Raw genomic sequence first — 16916 nt, 5'->3', positions numbered from 1 at the left:
CATTGAGGTATCAAGAAGTACTCAAATGAAGGAAAGAAAAGTACTTGGTAGGGGGATGTTTGAAGTATGTTACTGAGGTAAAGCCAATGGGATATGCAGTAGGTCACCCCTCTGATTCTGTGCCTCCCACCAGGAATATAGAATGCTCTAGAAGAATGTACCCATGAGGCTTCAGTTTCAGAATGTAAAACTCACTAGAGAAGAACATTAGATCATATATCCTTGGTTTGTTCTGAACATGCACATGCAGAAAATGGATGTATTACTCACTGGAGGCTCAAGTAACTAACACAGTGAATTTAACAAGAGTTGCAGGTTGTGGTGAGGGTGGCGGTACGTCTTTTGAGAGTGTGTGTCCTAGTGCATGACCAGTGTATTAACTCAGGAGTGATAGCCACAGTGTAGAACACCATGAATGGATGCTGATAATATGAAGAGAATGGAGTAATGGGTATAAATGGTAGGATGGTTACTTGGCAGCTTTAACATGGAACCAGCCAAATACATCTGCTCTATTTTATTCCTCTAGTATCCCCCAAATTTTCCATAAGCTAAATCAAGATTTTGATCGAAAAATTTCCCATGTCCCAAAGTTAATTGTTTTTCCACTGCCAAAAGTAAGCATATATGATAGCTAATGAAAATTCTTAAATGAATTTTTGTTACCATATATTTAGTTGCAAGTAAAATTGAACCTCCATCTCGAATGAGCTTGTAAATGGAAATAAAAAAATCTGACATGTAATTACACATACAATTATTTTGTAATTATAAGAATTGAGATTTCTCTTTTGGTATTTTGTGTACAACTTTTTTATCTTATTTGTACCTTCCTCGTCTGTTATTTTTTAAATTGTCTCTATTTTTTAGAGCAGTTTTAGATTCAGAGCAAAATTGAGGAGAAGGTACAAAGATTTCCTGTACACCTCCTACCCCGACCGACGTGTGCCTAGTCTTTCCTGCTTTGCTTTTCATTTCCTTCAAAAATACTCCACCTGTTGATTTGCAGCAAAGCGGAAGAGTAGGGGGAAATTACCCAGATGAAATTCTTTATCACTGAAGAGAAAATACAGAATCAGCCACAGCAGACGTGGTTTCAGAAATGGCCTGTTCTTGTCCCATAATGCAGTGCTTCTTTAAAAACTCTTAGATCTTTGCAAGTAACCTGCGATAGGCAGATAGGAGAACATTCCTGAATATTTGATTGATAGGTCTTTTTCTTATATACAGTATATCTTTGAATTGCATAGAAAGAAAATTTCATTATGAATGCAAGTAGTATATTAGGGCATAAAACGGGTGTATATTTTTCCCCTTTCAGAATGCTAATAGAACCCATTATGGTCCTTGTGTTAGCTAAATTTACATTCATGTTTATAAGAATTTGTGGAAGGCGATGTTTGAAATCCCTGCCCTGCTGCCCACCAAATCACCTTTTGCAATCCATCTCCTCACCAGCTGCTGGCCTTCACTTGGAATGTACATCTTCCAAGGTTACACCATAAAAGGTGTAACTTGTAGCTTATTCATAAGGTTATTAGCTTGTGCTCTGGGCACCGACAGTGGACTTTCTGTCACTATGTCACTCACTGTGCATTCATCTCACCATAATGACCTGTCATTTAAATTCCAAGGTCCTTCAAACAAACAATTCAAAAATCGTTATTGAAAAAATCTCTAAAAACGGGTAAAAATACACTTTTGAAAAATCTTTGAAGAAATTTTTCTTTGATCTCTGAACTTCCTAGAGACTCAGCTATATTGTTGAAACTTGAAAAACCTTCAGGTTTTTCAAAATGTCTTCTTGTAATGGGCACAAAGAAAGCTCTTAAAATTGTTTTCATTCTAATTAGTGATAAGAAATCAAAATGAAAAAGTTGTTTCAGGCTTGATAGCTGATGTACCAAAGGCCTCTTGCTCCCTCTACAGAAGGTGCTTAAAAATTGCAGTCACGAAGATTTTTTTATTTTTATTTTAGTGAAAAAGATTTATCATGAGGTTCATGGTGACTAAGAAACAGCTTTAGATCCGCCTGTGTCTCCAAGGTCTTGCAAACTGGTTGGTTGTCCTAAAGTTGGTCAGGGTAGATTTGTGTGTTTCTACTTTGGTATTTTTCTCTTGCATCAGCAAAGGTTAGATTAAACTTCAGTAGCAACAACTGTGAAAAACAGGTTTTTTTTGTTTGTTTGGGTTGTTTTTTCTTGTGTGTTTGGCTTTGTTTTATTTACTCTCAGATGAGTAAACTGCTTGACTATTTCTTTTGATATTTGGTGATTGTTTTACTCATTTTCTTTCTTTTTTATTTAGCCAGGGAATTTAAGCCATAAAAAGAATTTTTGTAACTCAACAACTTTTTGTTATTTTATTATCAACTTCTAATTGTCCTGTTCATTTTTAGTTCTTGGTTTGAGGGGGTGGGGAATGAGAATTTGAATTATAACTTCACAGAAGAAAGAATTGTTTCATTTAATTAAACTGGATTTTTTTTCAACTATAGATAATATTTATAAGAGACAGAAAGCTTGAGCTCTCTATGAAAACTTCATTAATACATGAAACTACCATACGTGATATTTACCATATTAATTTACCCATTTAAATAAAACAGAAGTTTAATATTTTAATAGCTTTAGTTTGAATAATTTTATGCATTTTCTCTTATAACTCTAAGACCATTTTATTTGACAGGTTACTAGTGTTTTCTTATTGTGCCATTTAGAATTATAAGTACGAGAATTCTTTTATTCCATCAATAGAGTCTCAACAAAAGGTTGAAAATCCTTTTCGTTTGTATATAGTATAAGGACAGCCCTTCTGATGTTATCCTGAAATTGAAAAATGAACACAAGTGACAAAGTCGCTTCTTTGATTTGCATATGTCACATTAGACTTCCTGTTGTAAATCATTATGCTTAAACTAGACTGGATTTTTTTTTTCCCCTCTCTGGTAGGTGTACTGGTCCATTAGCGAATTCTCTTTCAGAGAAAACAAGAGACCCAGTAGATGAAGATGACGATGAATACAAGATTCCTTCATCCCATCCTGTTTCCCTGAATTCACAACCATCTCATTGTCATAATGTAAAACCACCTCTTAGGTAAGAATGTGGGCATCTTTTTAATCGCCTAACATCTGCATAAGCATTGTCATGTGTGGCATTTGTTTTTAAGCAATTAAATCACCTGGCTTTTAAAAAATTCTTCATTTCTTATTCAAAGCCTCCTCTTCCTATATACTATTTTCTGTATTACTTTCAGAGAAAAGGAAAAGATGCACATTGTTCATGAATCAGGAAGTCATTTGACTAAATTAGTTGACTAGGTAGTCTAATGGGACATTTTATTGCCTTTATCTCTCTAAAAACAAATTATCCTCCTATAAAACTTTGCTGTAGGTTACGTATAGTGGTGATTAATTCATGAATTTTCAATAAATTATTTTCAGTCCATTTTATCACTTCTAAGTACATATCTCATGAAGAAAAATTAGTAATTAGAAGCTAAGGTATTATGCCAGCCTTCCTTAGAATTTTTCTTCATGATGTAAAGATTACTATAATTTATATTCATTTCCCTACTTGATGTGCTACCTACTTCTATTCAGATCTTGAAGAAATTTAAAAAAAAAATCCAAAAACTAAAATTATTTCCCTTAACTTTTTTTAATATCACATTTTATTTTTTTATTTTTCAAGTTAACACTCAGTGTTATTTTATACTAGTTTCAGGTGTACAGCATAATGATTAGACATTTATATAATTTACGAAGTGTTTTCCCCGATTAGTCTAGTACCCATCTGACACTGATATGAAACTATACTACAAAGCTATAATAATCAAAACAGCATGGTACTGGCATAGAAACAGATACATAGATCAGTGGAACAGAATAGAGACCCCAGAAATAAATCTCTTAACTAGTTTTTGTTTGTTTGTTTTTAATCAGTTACACTCTATTTTACTTCTGCTTGGATCAAATAAGAATGTGAGGAATAGTGTTTTCTTTTTTTCTTGTCAGTTTATTTTCATTATAATGCAGATATCCTTGAGCTTTGAAGTGGCAGCCCCATTGAGGTGTGTATTGAAATATTGGTTTGTGTTTAAGTAGAAGGATGATTCTGTATTTATATAATTGAATTAGTAAACCATAATCTAATATTTTTGTTTATATTTTTATCAGACTGACATGTATGAGGTATTCAATAAGTGAAATCTCAGAAAGTAAGTTTCAAAACTTACTTTCTAAGCTTCAGTGTTCTTTGTGTAATAACATCCCTTGAGCTATGCTGGGAACAGAAAATAGGGCCCAGCTATTGCTGGTGGCCCCACCTTTTGCCTTCCAGTATCTCTTGATTGACTGAGAGATAGGAGAGCCTTTGAACACTTCAGTGATCTATGTCATCTTTACTTAGTGTAACATTTTAATGCCTTTTTTCAAGCATCATACTAAGGTAGAAAATGCAATACTTGGAAAAGAGAAGCAACTTTTCATTTTAACCAGATTCTGTCTTAATGAGTGATCCTGGTTAGAAGTATAAACACGCTGCAGAATTATTAACCAAGACTATTAACACTCTGCAGTCCAGGGCTTCATATTTCAAAGCAAGAACCAAAGTATTTCTTGCCAGTTGCTAATGTTTAAGACATTTATTGCTGAAATAGTATCGTTGAGAAGGCAAAGAAATAACTGAGAGGCAATTTATTGTAACAGAAGAGCCAAATGTCTACTACTCTCCTTATAGAAAAAAGTTATCCCTTTATATCAAATATAAATTGTTACAATTTTCAGCCTTTGGCTCTTAAAAATGTGTAGTAATTTTTAAAAACAAGTAAGATGAGCCTTTTTGGTCTGTAGGATTTCATTATTTTTCATTGCTTGAAAAGTGAGGGTTATCATTTTAATACTTTAAATTTTAATTGTCACATCATATTGAATTAGCTCTTTGGTGGCAGGCCTCCAAAATCCTGAAAATAAATTTGAATTATGACCACCATTACCACCTTTGTACTGTTACAGAGAAATAATAAATGTTGATAATCCCTAAACTTAATTGAAGTAAAATTTTTATCTAATTTGTTTTTGAAAGCTGACAAATGAGGTGTTTTCTTACATCCTGTACAAAACACTCTTTACGCTTAAAAACAGTTCCTTTTCCTCTGTTTCTTTCCCCATTTTGGAACATCAGGAGAAGTAAGTTGTCAATATGTAGAAAAAGTTAAATAGTAGATGAATAATTCAATTCAGTTTCAGTAAAAATTCATCATTATTATGAAAATTCAATACATGATAACTATTTTTAAATGAACTATCTCTGGCCCCTTGGAGAGACGTGGCCACCAGAGAAAATGGAAATGAATTCAGATGAAGCACTCTAGCAATAACTATTCAAATATTCACTATCTCCTCCATTATGTATGTACTTCTCCCCAGGAATTCAGAGTAAATTAGAGAAAAGTGAAACATAAACTCTGTTTTCTATATCTTTGTGAGCAGAGTAACTTGGTAAACAGAGTTCATTGTTACACAGCTCTATTCTGAAGATGAAATATGCTCTGTATCTTTTCTTTCTACTGATATCTTTCTATGACCCAGTTTTATCCATTGTGTTCATAGTGTCATTTCAACAACAAAAGTACATTTTAGTAAGCAGTATCCTTTACAGACACCTAGATTAAATATTTGTTGTGTACCCGAGGCCTTTGCTATAGTCATTTCTGTACAGTTGTCAGAAATGGCCGTGTGTGGTTCATGGCTGTGGGGAAACTATACTAGACGCTAGGTTCCTCAATATGCCAACCAGAATTTTAATGGAATTACTGAACATCTAATAATTCTCCATCTTTAATGGACCTAGTGCATTATAAGGAAAGCTTAAATTACAGAAGTAAAATATGTTAAACACCATAAAAAAATAATGAAATCATGAGGATTGCTACATTTTTTTTTTGCCTTACTACATTTTGTTCTTCAAAAACTTGACAAAACATGACTGAATTCTTCCAAAACGACATGTTAATTTCACAGATGTGTTTAGGGCATCAGCAATGTTTGTGACCCTTGTAATTCTTGGTTTCACTTAAAAAAGAGAGAGACTATTTATCTTTGATGGGATATTTACTTGTTCTTTGTAAAAATATTTGAGTAAGAGTATTTAGATAATATTAATTGTACTTTTTCCAGAAAGGAAAATTAAGTTATATTTATTTTCAAACTTTATGAGCTGGCTTGCTAGTTCCCATTACCTCCCCCCCCCCATCTCCCCGCCCCAAAATGACTTTTACCCGGAAAGTAATATTCTTATGATTTTTGTCCTCTGATCTCTGCTTTAGGTCTTGTGATAATGGTCATTGTATACTGAATGGAACACATGGTGCACCTTCAGAGGTGAAGAAATCAAACATTCCTGAGTTGGGCATATATTTAAAGGGTATGTATGAAACATGTTCTCTTTGTGTTCTACATCTTAATGGTCAATTTAAAGGCATAATTCCGTGCCATTGTTGTACTGAAAAAACATTAAGATTTTGTGTTATCCTCTAGGAGATGTTTTTGATTCAGCCTCTGATCCAGTGCCATTACCACCTGCCAGGCCTTCATCTCGGGACAACCCAAAGCATGGTTCTTCACTCAACAGGACGCCCTCTGATTATGATCTTCTCATCCCTCCATTAGGTTGAAACCTTTAAACATTTTTCAAATAAGCCACCCTGCCTCTTCTTTCAATTAATATCTGAATTACCAGAAATCAGAGTTTGGGATAATGCAAACTCACTAGGTTATGGATTTGTCTGAATTAGATTGGATTCTTCAGGTGATGGGGGCTCTCAAGTTCCTATAACCATTATTCCATTTAGATGAGTTAAGCAATGGGGTAAATAGCTGGCCATCAGTGAGGATTTTATCAACTTATCTCTGCATGTGCTAAATACAGTCTACAAAAAACCTATGAGAGCATTGTTCATTCTCCAGGCACTTATGTTCTAGTAGATTTGAAGTGTTCATCTGAGATTTTCTTTAAGTACAATTCTTAATGAATGTGTACTTTTTCTTTCAGCATAAAATGATCTAGTTCCGCTTAGCTAGTTACATGATGGAAAATTATATAGTTTATTGTAGGCGGCTGAGAATAAATTCTGTCTTATAATCATTGCAACTGCAACACATCCAAAGAATCTCAGCTGCTTTGTTTCAAATTTAATCTGAAGAAGTTCATTAATGGAGTTTGTGTGTGTGCACATGGGGAAGCACACACAGGTGTGTATGTGTGTTTGAATTGGCTGGTGCTGGTGTCTGTGTTTATTTCATTGATTCCAGGTAGGAAGCTTCTCATTCCATTTTTGGAGGAAGACAGAACCTCCACACACCTTAAGGGTTCACAAGAACAAGTCACCCTAATATAAAATGTAAGGTTATCTGAATTATTAGGCTACCAGAAATGCAAAGTGAACCTTTTGATTTTTTCCATAAACACCATCAACCAATGTTTCCAATTACACTATTGCAATGTCTTTTGCTTTCCTGTTCTTTCTGTGGTTCAGTGCTTTATTTTCACCTACATGAATTATAAGACCTCCTAACTTCCTTCTTTACCTAGTGTTTTTCTCCTGTCTAGTTCTTATATGCTGATTTTTTTACCTATTGCCCAAGTCTTCATTATCTAGGTCAATATTGTCCAATAGAACTTTATGTGGTGATGTAAGGGATCTATATATTCACATGTTTGCATGTGGAACTGAATTTTAGTTAAATTTAAACTAAATTGCTGTATGTGGTTGGTGACTACCCTATTGGACAAGGCAGATAGGTGTTCCAGCCTTTCTTTAACTCCACCTTCCTAGTATACATCTCATGCTTTATTTATTCTGTTCACTCTGCCTAGAAGACACTGTCCTCATATTTGATGAATAAATTCTTTTGAGACACTGATATCCCAGACCTTCCTGTTCTTGGTAACACCTTGCTAAATGCCACTTTCTACATTTTCTCTTCCCTCTTAAAATGAATATGTCTCTCTGTGGGAATTCTGGGACTTTTACCTGAGTCAGTTGTGAACTTTTATTAGATCTCCTATAGAATCTAAGCTTCTTAGGTCAGGGCCTTATGATTTTCATCTTCACATTACCCGTGTACCTAGCATGGCGCCTAACATGTAAGGGCTGAAAAGGGATTTGAATGAATAAGATAATGTAGTAGATAGCCGAAGGTTAGAATGATAACAGAGCTCCCTCTCCTATACCTTCAAATATTTTAAGTTAGAGAAGTATGATCATTTTAGAGAAAATATTTTCAATAATAGTTTTCAAGGCAAACTGCATGAGTGGTGAAACCATTTTCTTTTAAGTATACCTTTATGTTTAAGTCGGTAAATTTAAATACATGTGAATTTTTATTACTGGAACATATAGGTGTTTGTTTACACACTGTTTCATTCACAAAGTATTTGAGATTGCTTATAAAAGTACATACACTGCAACTTTATTTTTTTAAAGATCAATATAAGGGAAAATATACGTAGAATAGTAAGATGCGGCAGGGGAAATATATACATAAAATCACGCTACAATATTCTATGTTCTAGTTACTAGCACTGGGAAATATCCAAATAGAAGTAACTAGTTTGGGGACCACAAAAGGTAGTTCTATATTTAACTGTTCCTCTTTAGAGATACCTTGTAAGTAGAAAAATATCATATTCTTCTACTGTAGGTACATTTTCTGTATATTCTGACAAAGAAATATATGAAGCATCAGCTTCAATGAATTAAAATCCGGCATAGTGAACTTTAAAACTAATCTATTTTGTGGCATTAAATTTTTTTGTGCATAGTGTGATTATCTAATTAGATGCTGTGAACTCTTATTGTTACAAAGAAAATTCTGTTTTGATGGGGTGACTTACAATAATTTTTAGTTCAAACTTCCAGTGTCTTAATATAAATTTACAGGTGAGTAGTATGCTGTTTAATAACGTGCAGTGCTGTTTTTTAATAGGAAGACCTAGGAGATAGAAAAAGTTTGCACACAGGTGTGTTTGTGTGTCTGTGTTGCTGCTCTCCAAACACTCCCACCAAATAATTAGTTTCCTTATCAAAGTCAGTGAATGGCTGGATAAACATTGCAGGTGAAGTTCTGTATAAGCAGCAAGAGAAAATCGGTCCTTCCTTTGTCCTGACACTGTGTTTCGACTAATGTTTTTTTCTGACCTTTCTTTCAATGCAGGTGAAGATGCTTTTGATGTCCTCCCCCCGTCCCTCCCTCCTCCCCCACCTCCTGCGAGGCATAGTCTCATCGAACATTCAAAACCTCCGGGCTCCAGTAGCCGGCCATCCTCAGGACTGGACATCTTCTTTCTTCCTGCAGGTAGGAGAGACAAGCCAAGGGAAGCGTTTCACTAAAAGCAAACTATTTCTTAGACCATCCTGTCACGTAAGCAGTAGTTACTCATTGGTTTCTATCGCCCTTCCATAAAATAGCAGTTGGGTAGGTTTGTTTGTCAGTTGGTTGGTTTAATGCCAAAAGGATTACAAGAAAATGGTAAAAGCAATAAAGAATCAGAATTTAGAAATGGTGCTGTAGAGATCCTCCCGTCCAAATAACACCTCCTGTTACGAAGGTGTCCATTAGAACCAGAAATGCTCCGGGACTGGGCTAATAGCAATGGGAGCAAATGTCTCCCCTGATTCTAAGTGCAATAAATTTTTTTCTAATAAGTTTTTAAAATTTTACTACACATAGGCTTATAGTTTTGTTCAAAATACAAATTACATTGTTACAACATTTATAGGTAAGTTTTTCTGAAATATCTGTATTTTAATACTGTTTTGTTACTATTTTATTTTTAATATCTCAATGTATCTACTCAATTATTGGTCTTCAAGGAAAAATTAATGCATACCTTTTTTTTTTTTAACTCAAGTGAGGAGTAAAAAGAAAAATAAACAGTTACTGAATCATCCATCCACTCCATTAGTCAGAATTATCAAGAAAAAAATATTCACTTATGTGTTAACTGTTGTTGTAAGCTGTCCTATTGGTGATACTATGTTCTGTGCTCTGAAAGTTTGACACCTTGATTTGGAATGGTTAAACATAGGGTAAATTTTCTTTCTTAGCAATTGCTTTGCATTTCTGTGTGTGATAAATCACAAAAAAGCCTTTAAACAGTGCAGTTTATCTTTGGCACCTATATGCCTCAGGGAAAACTTTGGAGTCTTCACCATTATCATTTACCTTTATCGTTCATTTTTCTCAGTTTTTTCCCCACTTTGTTTGATAATTTGAAAGTTTGAGGCAATTTGTGGGTAAGACACAAATTATAGGCATATACCTTGGAATATATATAGCTCCACTTTTCTAAAAGTAGTACATTTTCAAGACATAATTTGAGTTTAATTTTTCATCAGTAAATATGGATTGAATTGTTCCCTGTGTCACCCACACCCATTTTGTTAGATGCCTCCTAGCCCTCATAGAGCACATGAGGCTACCAATCAGAGAGCGAGGGTCATACCCCTCTCATCCAAACAAAAAGCACAAATAGCTATCCGGCTCTTACTTATACAGCTAGCTACATAGGGACACTAACATTTTGCTATCTTTTTCACTTACACTTTTTCAAATCTTTGTTTTATACATGGACTTTAATTAGGATTTTTTTTTTTAATGAATCATTGTAAATCTTAGTTAACGTAGTCTTTCCCAAGGCTAACTTCTGGAAAACCTTCTGCCAGATCCCTGCAATGTACCTGTCACCTTTTATATATGTGATTTAAGCCCCAGCAAATGAGTGTTCAATGTAAGTGCCTCCTTTTAAAATTCAATCAAGCTTTCCAGGAGTTGGAAGAAAACATTTTACACAAATACACACTTTTACCTGTTTTTATCAAAAGAATTACTTGTAATTTTATTGTTTATTATGCTTTATGTAAAAATCATCATTAAGATGCTCTCAAGATTACAAAAAAGAGGTATTACTTCAAAATGAAAATATCCCCCTTTTATTTGATAAAACAAAGTTGTATAAATTGTTTTATTTCATATATAGGTTTGATTGTTTTGAATTTGCTTGGCTGCCAAGGCACACAGCAGCAGTTACCCTTAACCTATGGTGTGAGGCCACCATGGAACGGAGCATTGATTGTCATTAGGACCTACACACACTCTCTCTACCTCCTTTTACACATGGAGTTATTCTAATGCCACTCCCAATAACATTGCCATCCCTTGATAATAAATACTTCTAAGAAAATACTTCTTTTATCTTTTCAAGCCTTTCATGTCATTTACATGACAAATTTTAGTCTGTTGCCAGATCCTTTGTGAAATACATTGAGAAAACTGTTTTTATTCAATTTTAAACCACATGTATTAGGACTCCTTCTAAAAATAAACATTTTAACTCTTCTTACATAATATCATAGAATATGAAGGTTTCTTTCAGCTCATAGATAAGTATCGACTATCATTTTGCAAAGTATTTAATACATTATGCTGTCTGAAGTACAATAGAAGATTCACAACAGTGGTTCTTCACCCTAAAAATTAAACTTCATGAAAGAATACTCTATAAATGCTAAAGGAATGTTTAGCTCAATAATTGTAGAACCATGCAAGGGGTAAAAAAGTGAATTTCAAACGTAAAGAGATTGTACACGCATTTTACAGCTATTGTTTTCACTTGTTGAATGTGTAAAATTTTAGTCCAGTATAATGAGAAAGCTTTTCTGGCATTGTTGAGACTTGGTTTCATTGAAGAAATCATTATCCCTAATTAAAGACAAAGGTTGGACTTTCTCATAACGTATTAAATACCTATTCAAACCAACCACTGTATCCCAGCATTCCGTGTCCTGCACACTCGTGTCAGGTCCACCTGTCTGGCCTCATGGCCCAGTGACTGCTCGATAGCAGTGACTTGCAAGCAGCAGAATCCTGTGTTTCAGCCAAGGAGCCACAGGACTTCTGTAAGATTAAAGGGGGAAAGTGAAGCAGGGGCACAGCGCTGATGCTGCCTTTATCCGTTTCCTAATTTAGGCCTTCATACAAGATTTCTTTTGGCAAAACAGCAATGCCCACTGCTGTCCGTGAGCCATCTACTCTGGACAGGCCAGTCACATCCTAACAAAACCTGAAGAGTCCTCAAAGAAAGCTTTACACTTTCCTGTCTCCAAACAGGGCCACTGCTAGCATTTATGTGCTTTTGTCTGAATTACCACAAGGCACTTCTTTTGTGCGGGTGGGTTGAAGAAGGCACCCTCCCTGCGCTGTGTGCCAGAGCCCGTGCTCCAGGAACAAAGCCAGGGCTGTATTTATGTCTGCTCATTCCCGTAACTGCATGTCTTCGTGCACAAAATCCCTAGTGTCTTGGCAGCCCTTACAGAACCTTTCTTGCACTGTTTTTCTTACCTGGATTCTCTTTTGAAGTCCTTATCTTAAAGTCGCAATTCAACTCTAAAAACTAGCAAAATTGATTTATTAGAGATAAATGAAAATTTTCCACTTGAATCCAGAAATGCAACTGCATGAGTAAAATACAAGGAAAATTTGTATCATTCGGAACAGTACTGAAAGGATTTAGGGGAATTTTTGCCAGTGGCCTTTATAAAGCACTATCATGATGTGGCTACCAGGGGACCTTGTGCTATTTGAAGGTTGCGTTCAGAGTTCACATCAGAGCAGGAGTGAGGTGCGGTCTTCTCCAGGGCTCAGGTGTTGAAGGATTGATGGGCCAGAGCAGTGGTTCTCAAACTGTTGTCTTCAGACCAGCAGCATCAACATCACCTGGGGATTTGTTTAAAATGCAAATTTGTAGGATCCCCCCATAGCTTACCAAATCAGACACTCTGGGAGAATAATGCAGCAATCTGTTTTCCTAAGCCTTCCGGTGACTGATGCATGGTCAATTTTAAGAGTCACTGGGCCTGGGATGTTCCTAGAGGTGTGCAGCCAGAATAGTAAAGGGAGTTCAAACTGTACCATGCAAACAACAGAAGATTAAAGAAACTAAGGATGTTTAACCAAGAGAAGGGAAGATCCTGGACATACATTAGAGTCATCTTCTATTACAGTAATTGTGAAAAAAGGATTAGATTTCATCCATGTCTCCTCAGAAGGTAGAAGACCAGTGAGAAGAATTATTAAGAATGAAAACTTCATTCATCATGAGAAGCAGCTTCCTAAATTATTAATATTCTTGTATCTCAGAGGGTTCTCCAACACTGGAGGATTTAATCAGTGGCCAGATTGCTACATAGTGGACATTTTATGAATGTGATTTAAAGAGTGTGGGTAGCTGAGAGGGAGGGATTTTGTTTCACCTAAATAATTCTTCAAGCCACATCTAGCAGTTAGGTCCTGCACTGATCGTCTTTTAAATTTGGGGGGATAACTAATAAATTTTCCAGATGGTTTTTGGACACCCCCCAGAGGAAATATGCCACTTTTGTAACTTTTCAATTATATTTGCCTATTTTTCTATACTGGAGTAAAAATTTGGAAGTGTTTCAGGTTGCGGAAAAAAAGTTTTTAAAACTTCCATAATGCCTCCTTCCAGAAATAACCATTTGATAGGTTTTCACAGCATATTTTTGATTGATGCATATTTTTCCACTTTTTTTATATTTATAAAATTTTTCAGTTACAGTTGACATGCAACATTATATTAGTTTCAGGTGTACAACATAGTGATTAGACATTATATAACTTATGAAGTGATCTCCCCAATAACTCTAGTACCCATCTGACACCATTCATATTTCTCATAATATTATTGACTATATTCCCTATGCTGTACTTTATATCCCCAGGACTATTTTTATAACTGGCAAGTTGTACTTCTGAATCCCTTCACTTTTTTCACAGAGACCCCATCCCCCTCCCACCTAAAAACCATCAATTGTTCACTGTATCTTTGAATCTGTTTGTTTTGTTTTGTTTTTTGGCGTTTTTTTTTAGATTCCACATATAAATAAAATCATATGGAATTTGTCTTTCTCTATCTGACTTATTTCACTTAGCATAATACCCTCTAGATCCATCCATGTTGTCGCAAATGGTTTAGGAATCCATCCACTTCTTCTAGGTTGTCCAATTTCTTATAATCCTTTGTATCTCTGGTGTCGGTTGTCACTTCTCCCCATTCATTTATGATTGTATTTATCTGGACTCTCTTTTTTCCTTGATAAATCTGGCTAAGATTTAATAAATTTTATTACTCTTCAAAGAACCAGCTCTAGGTTTCATTGATCTTTTTTATTGGGTTTTTTTTTTAAGACTTTCATTTATTTGTACTCTGATCTTTATTATTTCATTCATTCTACTGACTTTCATCTTTGTTTGGTCTTTTTATCAGTTCCTTTAGGTGTAAGGTTAGATTGTTTGGAATTTTTGTTTCTTGAGGTAGGCCTGTATTACTATACATTTCTCTCCTGGAACTGCCTTGGGTGTGTTCCATAGATTTTGGGTTGTTGTGTTTCATTTTCATGTGTCTCCAGGTATCTATTGATTTCTTCCTTGATCCCATTGTTAACCCATTCATAATTTAGTAGCATGTCATTCCTCCTCCACATGTTTGTGTGTTTTTCATTTTTCTTTTTGTACCAGTAATTGATTTCTAGTTTCATACCATTGTGGTCGGAGAAGATGCTTGATAGGATTTCAGTCCTTTTAAATTTATTGAAACTTGTATTGTGGTCAAATAGGATCCAGGTCATAGATCCTGGAAAAGGGTCTATGTGCACTTGAAAAAAAATGCATATTCTGCTTCTTTGGGATGAAATGTCCTAAAATTATCAATGAAGTCCTCTGTTCTAATATGTCATTTAATGCCACTCTTTTCCTTGTTGATTTTCTGTCTGGATAACCTGTCCATTGATGTCAAAGGGATGTTCAAGTCCCCTACTATTACTTTATTACTGTAGGTCTCTTCCTTATGCCCATCAATATTTGCTTTATATATTGGGTTGTCGGAAAAGTCATGATGCATTTTTGCAATGAAAAACATAGAAAAATACGTTGTGACTTTTCTGACAACCCAATGTTTAGGTATTCATATGTTGGGTTACATCCTCCTGTTGGATTGATCCCTTTCTCATTATAAAATGCCCTACTTTGTCTCTTGTTACCGCCATTATTTTAAAGTCTACTTTGTCTGATGTAAGTATTGCCACCCCATTCTCTGGAATATCTTTTTTTTCCCATTCTCTGAAAAATCTTTTTCCATACCTTTACTTTGAGTCTGTGTGTGTCTTTCGATCTGAAGTAGGTTCTCATAGGCATCATATGTAGGTTCTTGTTATTTTATCCATTCAGCCACCCTGTGTATTTTGCTTAGAGCATTTAGTCCATTTACATTAAATTTATTGATAGTTATATAGTTATTGCTATTTTTAAATTGTTTTCTGATTGTTTCGTAGTTCTCTGTTCATTTCTTATTTTGTTGCTCTCTTTTATGTTGATGACTTTCTATAGTGTATTTGGATTCCTTTCTCTCTTTTTTTTTTAAGATTTTATTGGGGAATTCAGGGAGGGGAACAGTTATGGGAATCAGGGAAGGGGAACAGACAAGTTGCTGTCCTTTTGTTCTTCAGTCTAGTTGTGGAGGACGTCACTTCACTGGCCCATGTTGGTATTATCATTGTGCTCTTCCTGGCTGAGGCAGATCGGTTGCCAGCCACAGGACAGCAGCTCACGATGGCTCTTGGCAGCTCACCCTGGCTGCCAGCCACTCACGGTAGCTTTATGGGAGCCCACTGCAGCCTACGCCATCCCCGGCGACTCATAGCAACCCAGCTCGAGTTGTTGTTCACCATCTTAGCTGTAGAGGGCGCAGTGTCGCTGGCCCTAATGTGGGATCCGAACCGGAGCCCTGCTGCTCAGAACTGGCGTCCCAAGCCAACTCTTAACCAACAATGTGCCACTAGGCCGGCCCTCCTTTCTCTTTATTTCTTGTAGATTTTTGGTTTGTGTTTACCGCATGCTTCAGATATGCAAAGCTATGGTTATAGCAGTTTGTTTTAAGCTGATGGTTGCTTAAGTTTGAACACAGTATAAAATCACTACCATTTTTACTCACCCCCCCTCCATGTTTGTTTATTATTTTTTAATTTTTCGTGCACATGCAGTTGTGTGTGTCACTTAGTTTGTTGTAACTACACATCATCTTCCTACCTTTTCCTTATAACCTTTGTACGAGCTTTATAATTGGTTGATCGACTGCTTTCACTGACAATTTGTCAGTGAGAATTTTTTTCCTTTCCTATATTTCTTATTTATATTTTTGTCCTTTTTCCCTTTCCACTTATGAAGCCCCTGTAACATTTCTTGTAATACTGTTTTTAGTGGTGATGAACTCCTTTAGCCATTTCTTGCCTGAGAACCTCTCTATTGCTCCTTCAATCCTAAATGATAGCCTTGTTGGGTAAAGCAATCTTGTTTGTACATCTTTGCCATTCATCACTTTGAATATTTCATGCCAGTGTTTCTTTTGACAAATCAGCTGACAGTTTTATTGGAGCTCATTGTTCATAACTAACTGCTTTTCTCTTGCTACTTTTAAGATTCTCTATTTGTCTTTAACCTATGGCATTTTAATTATGATGTATCTTGTTGTGGACCTCTTGTTTGGAACTCCATGCTTCCTGGATTTGTATGTTTATTTCTCTCACCAGATTAAGGAAGTTTTGGTTATTATTTCTTCGGATAGGTTTTAAATCCCTTACTCTCTTTCTTCTCCTTCTGGTACCCCTATAATGCAAATGTTGTTATGCTTGATATTGTCCCAGAGACCCCTTACACTATCTTCATTTTGTAAAGCCTTTTTCATTTTTGCTGTTCCAATTGGGTGTTTTGCACTCCTTTTTTTTGGCTGATTCAGTCCTCTGCTTCATCTAATCTCCTGTTGATTCCCTCCAAGGTG

General features: G+C 35.4%; 1 protein-coding gene across 7 annotated transcripts in view; it reads left to right on the top strand.

Moving 5' to 3' along the window:
- CBLB (Cbl proto-oncogene B) overlaps positions 1-16916 on the top strand; it is a 225392-nt gene that overhangs the window by 177495 nt on the left and 30981 nt on the right. For 5 of the 7 annotated variants that reach the window (XM_019665713.1, XM_019665707.1, XM_019665711.1 and 2 more), the window contains 4 exons: positions 2952-3098; positions 6331-6428; positions 6542-6673; positions 9221-9361. In XM_019665713.1, the coding sequence (XP_019521258.1) occupies positions 2952-3098; positions 6331-6428; positions 6542-6673; positions 9221-9361 (518 nt within the window). The remainder of the gene's footprint in view (positions 1-2951; positions 3099-6330; positions 6429-6541; positions 6674-9220; positions 9362-16916) is intronic. The other 2 variants (XM_019665709.1, XM_019665712.1) reach the window with 1 other exon arrangement.

Source organism: Hipposideros armiger, unplaced genomic scaffold, assembly GCF_001890085.2.
Source record: "Hipposideros armiger isolate ML-2016 unplaced genomic scaffold, ASM189008v1 scaffold_448, whole genome shotgun sequence".
NCBI lineage: Eukaryota > Metazoa > Chordata > Mammalia > Chiroptera > Hipposideridae > Hipposideros > Hipposideros armiger.
Note: the sequence above shows the minus strand (reverse complement) of the source record. Positions and strands in the feature narration are given on the sequence as shown.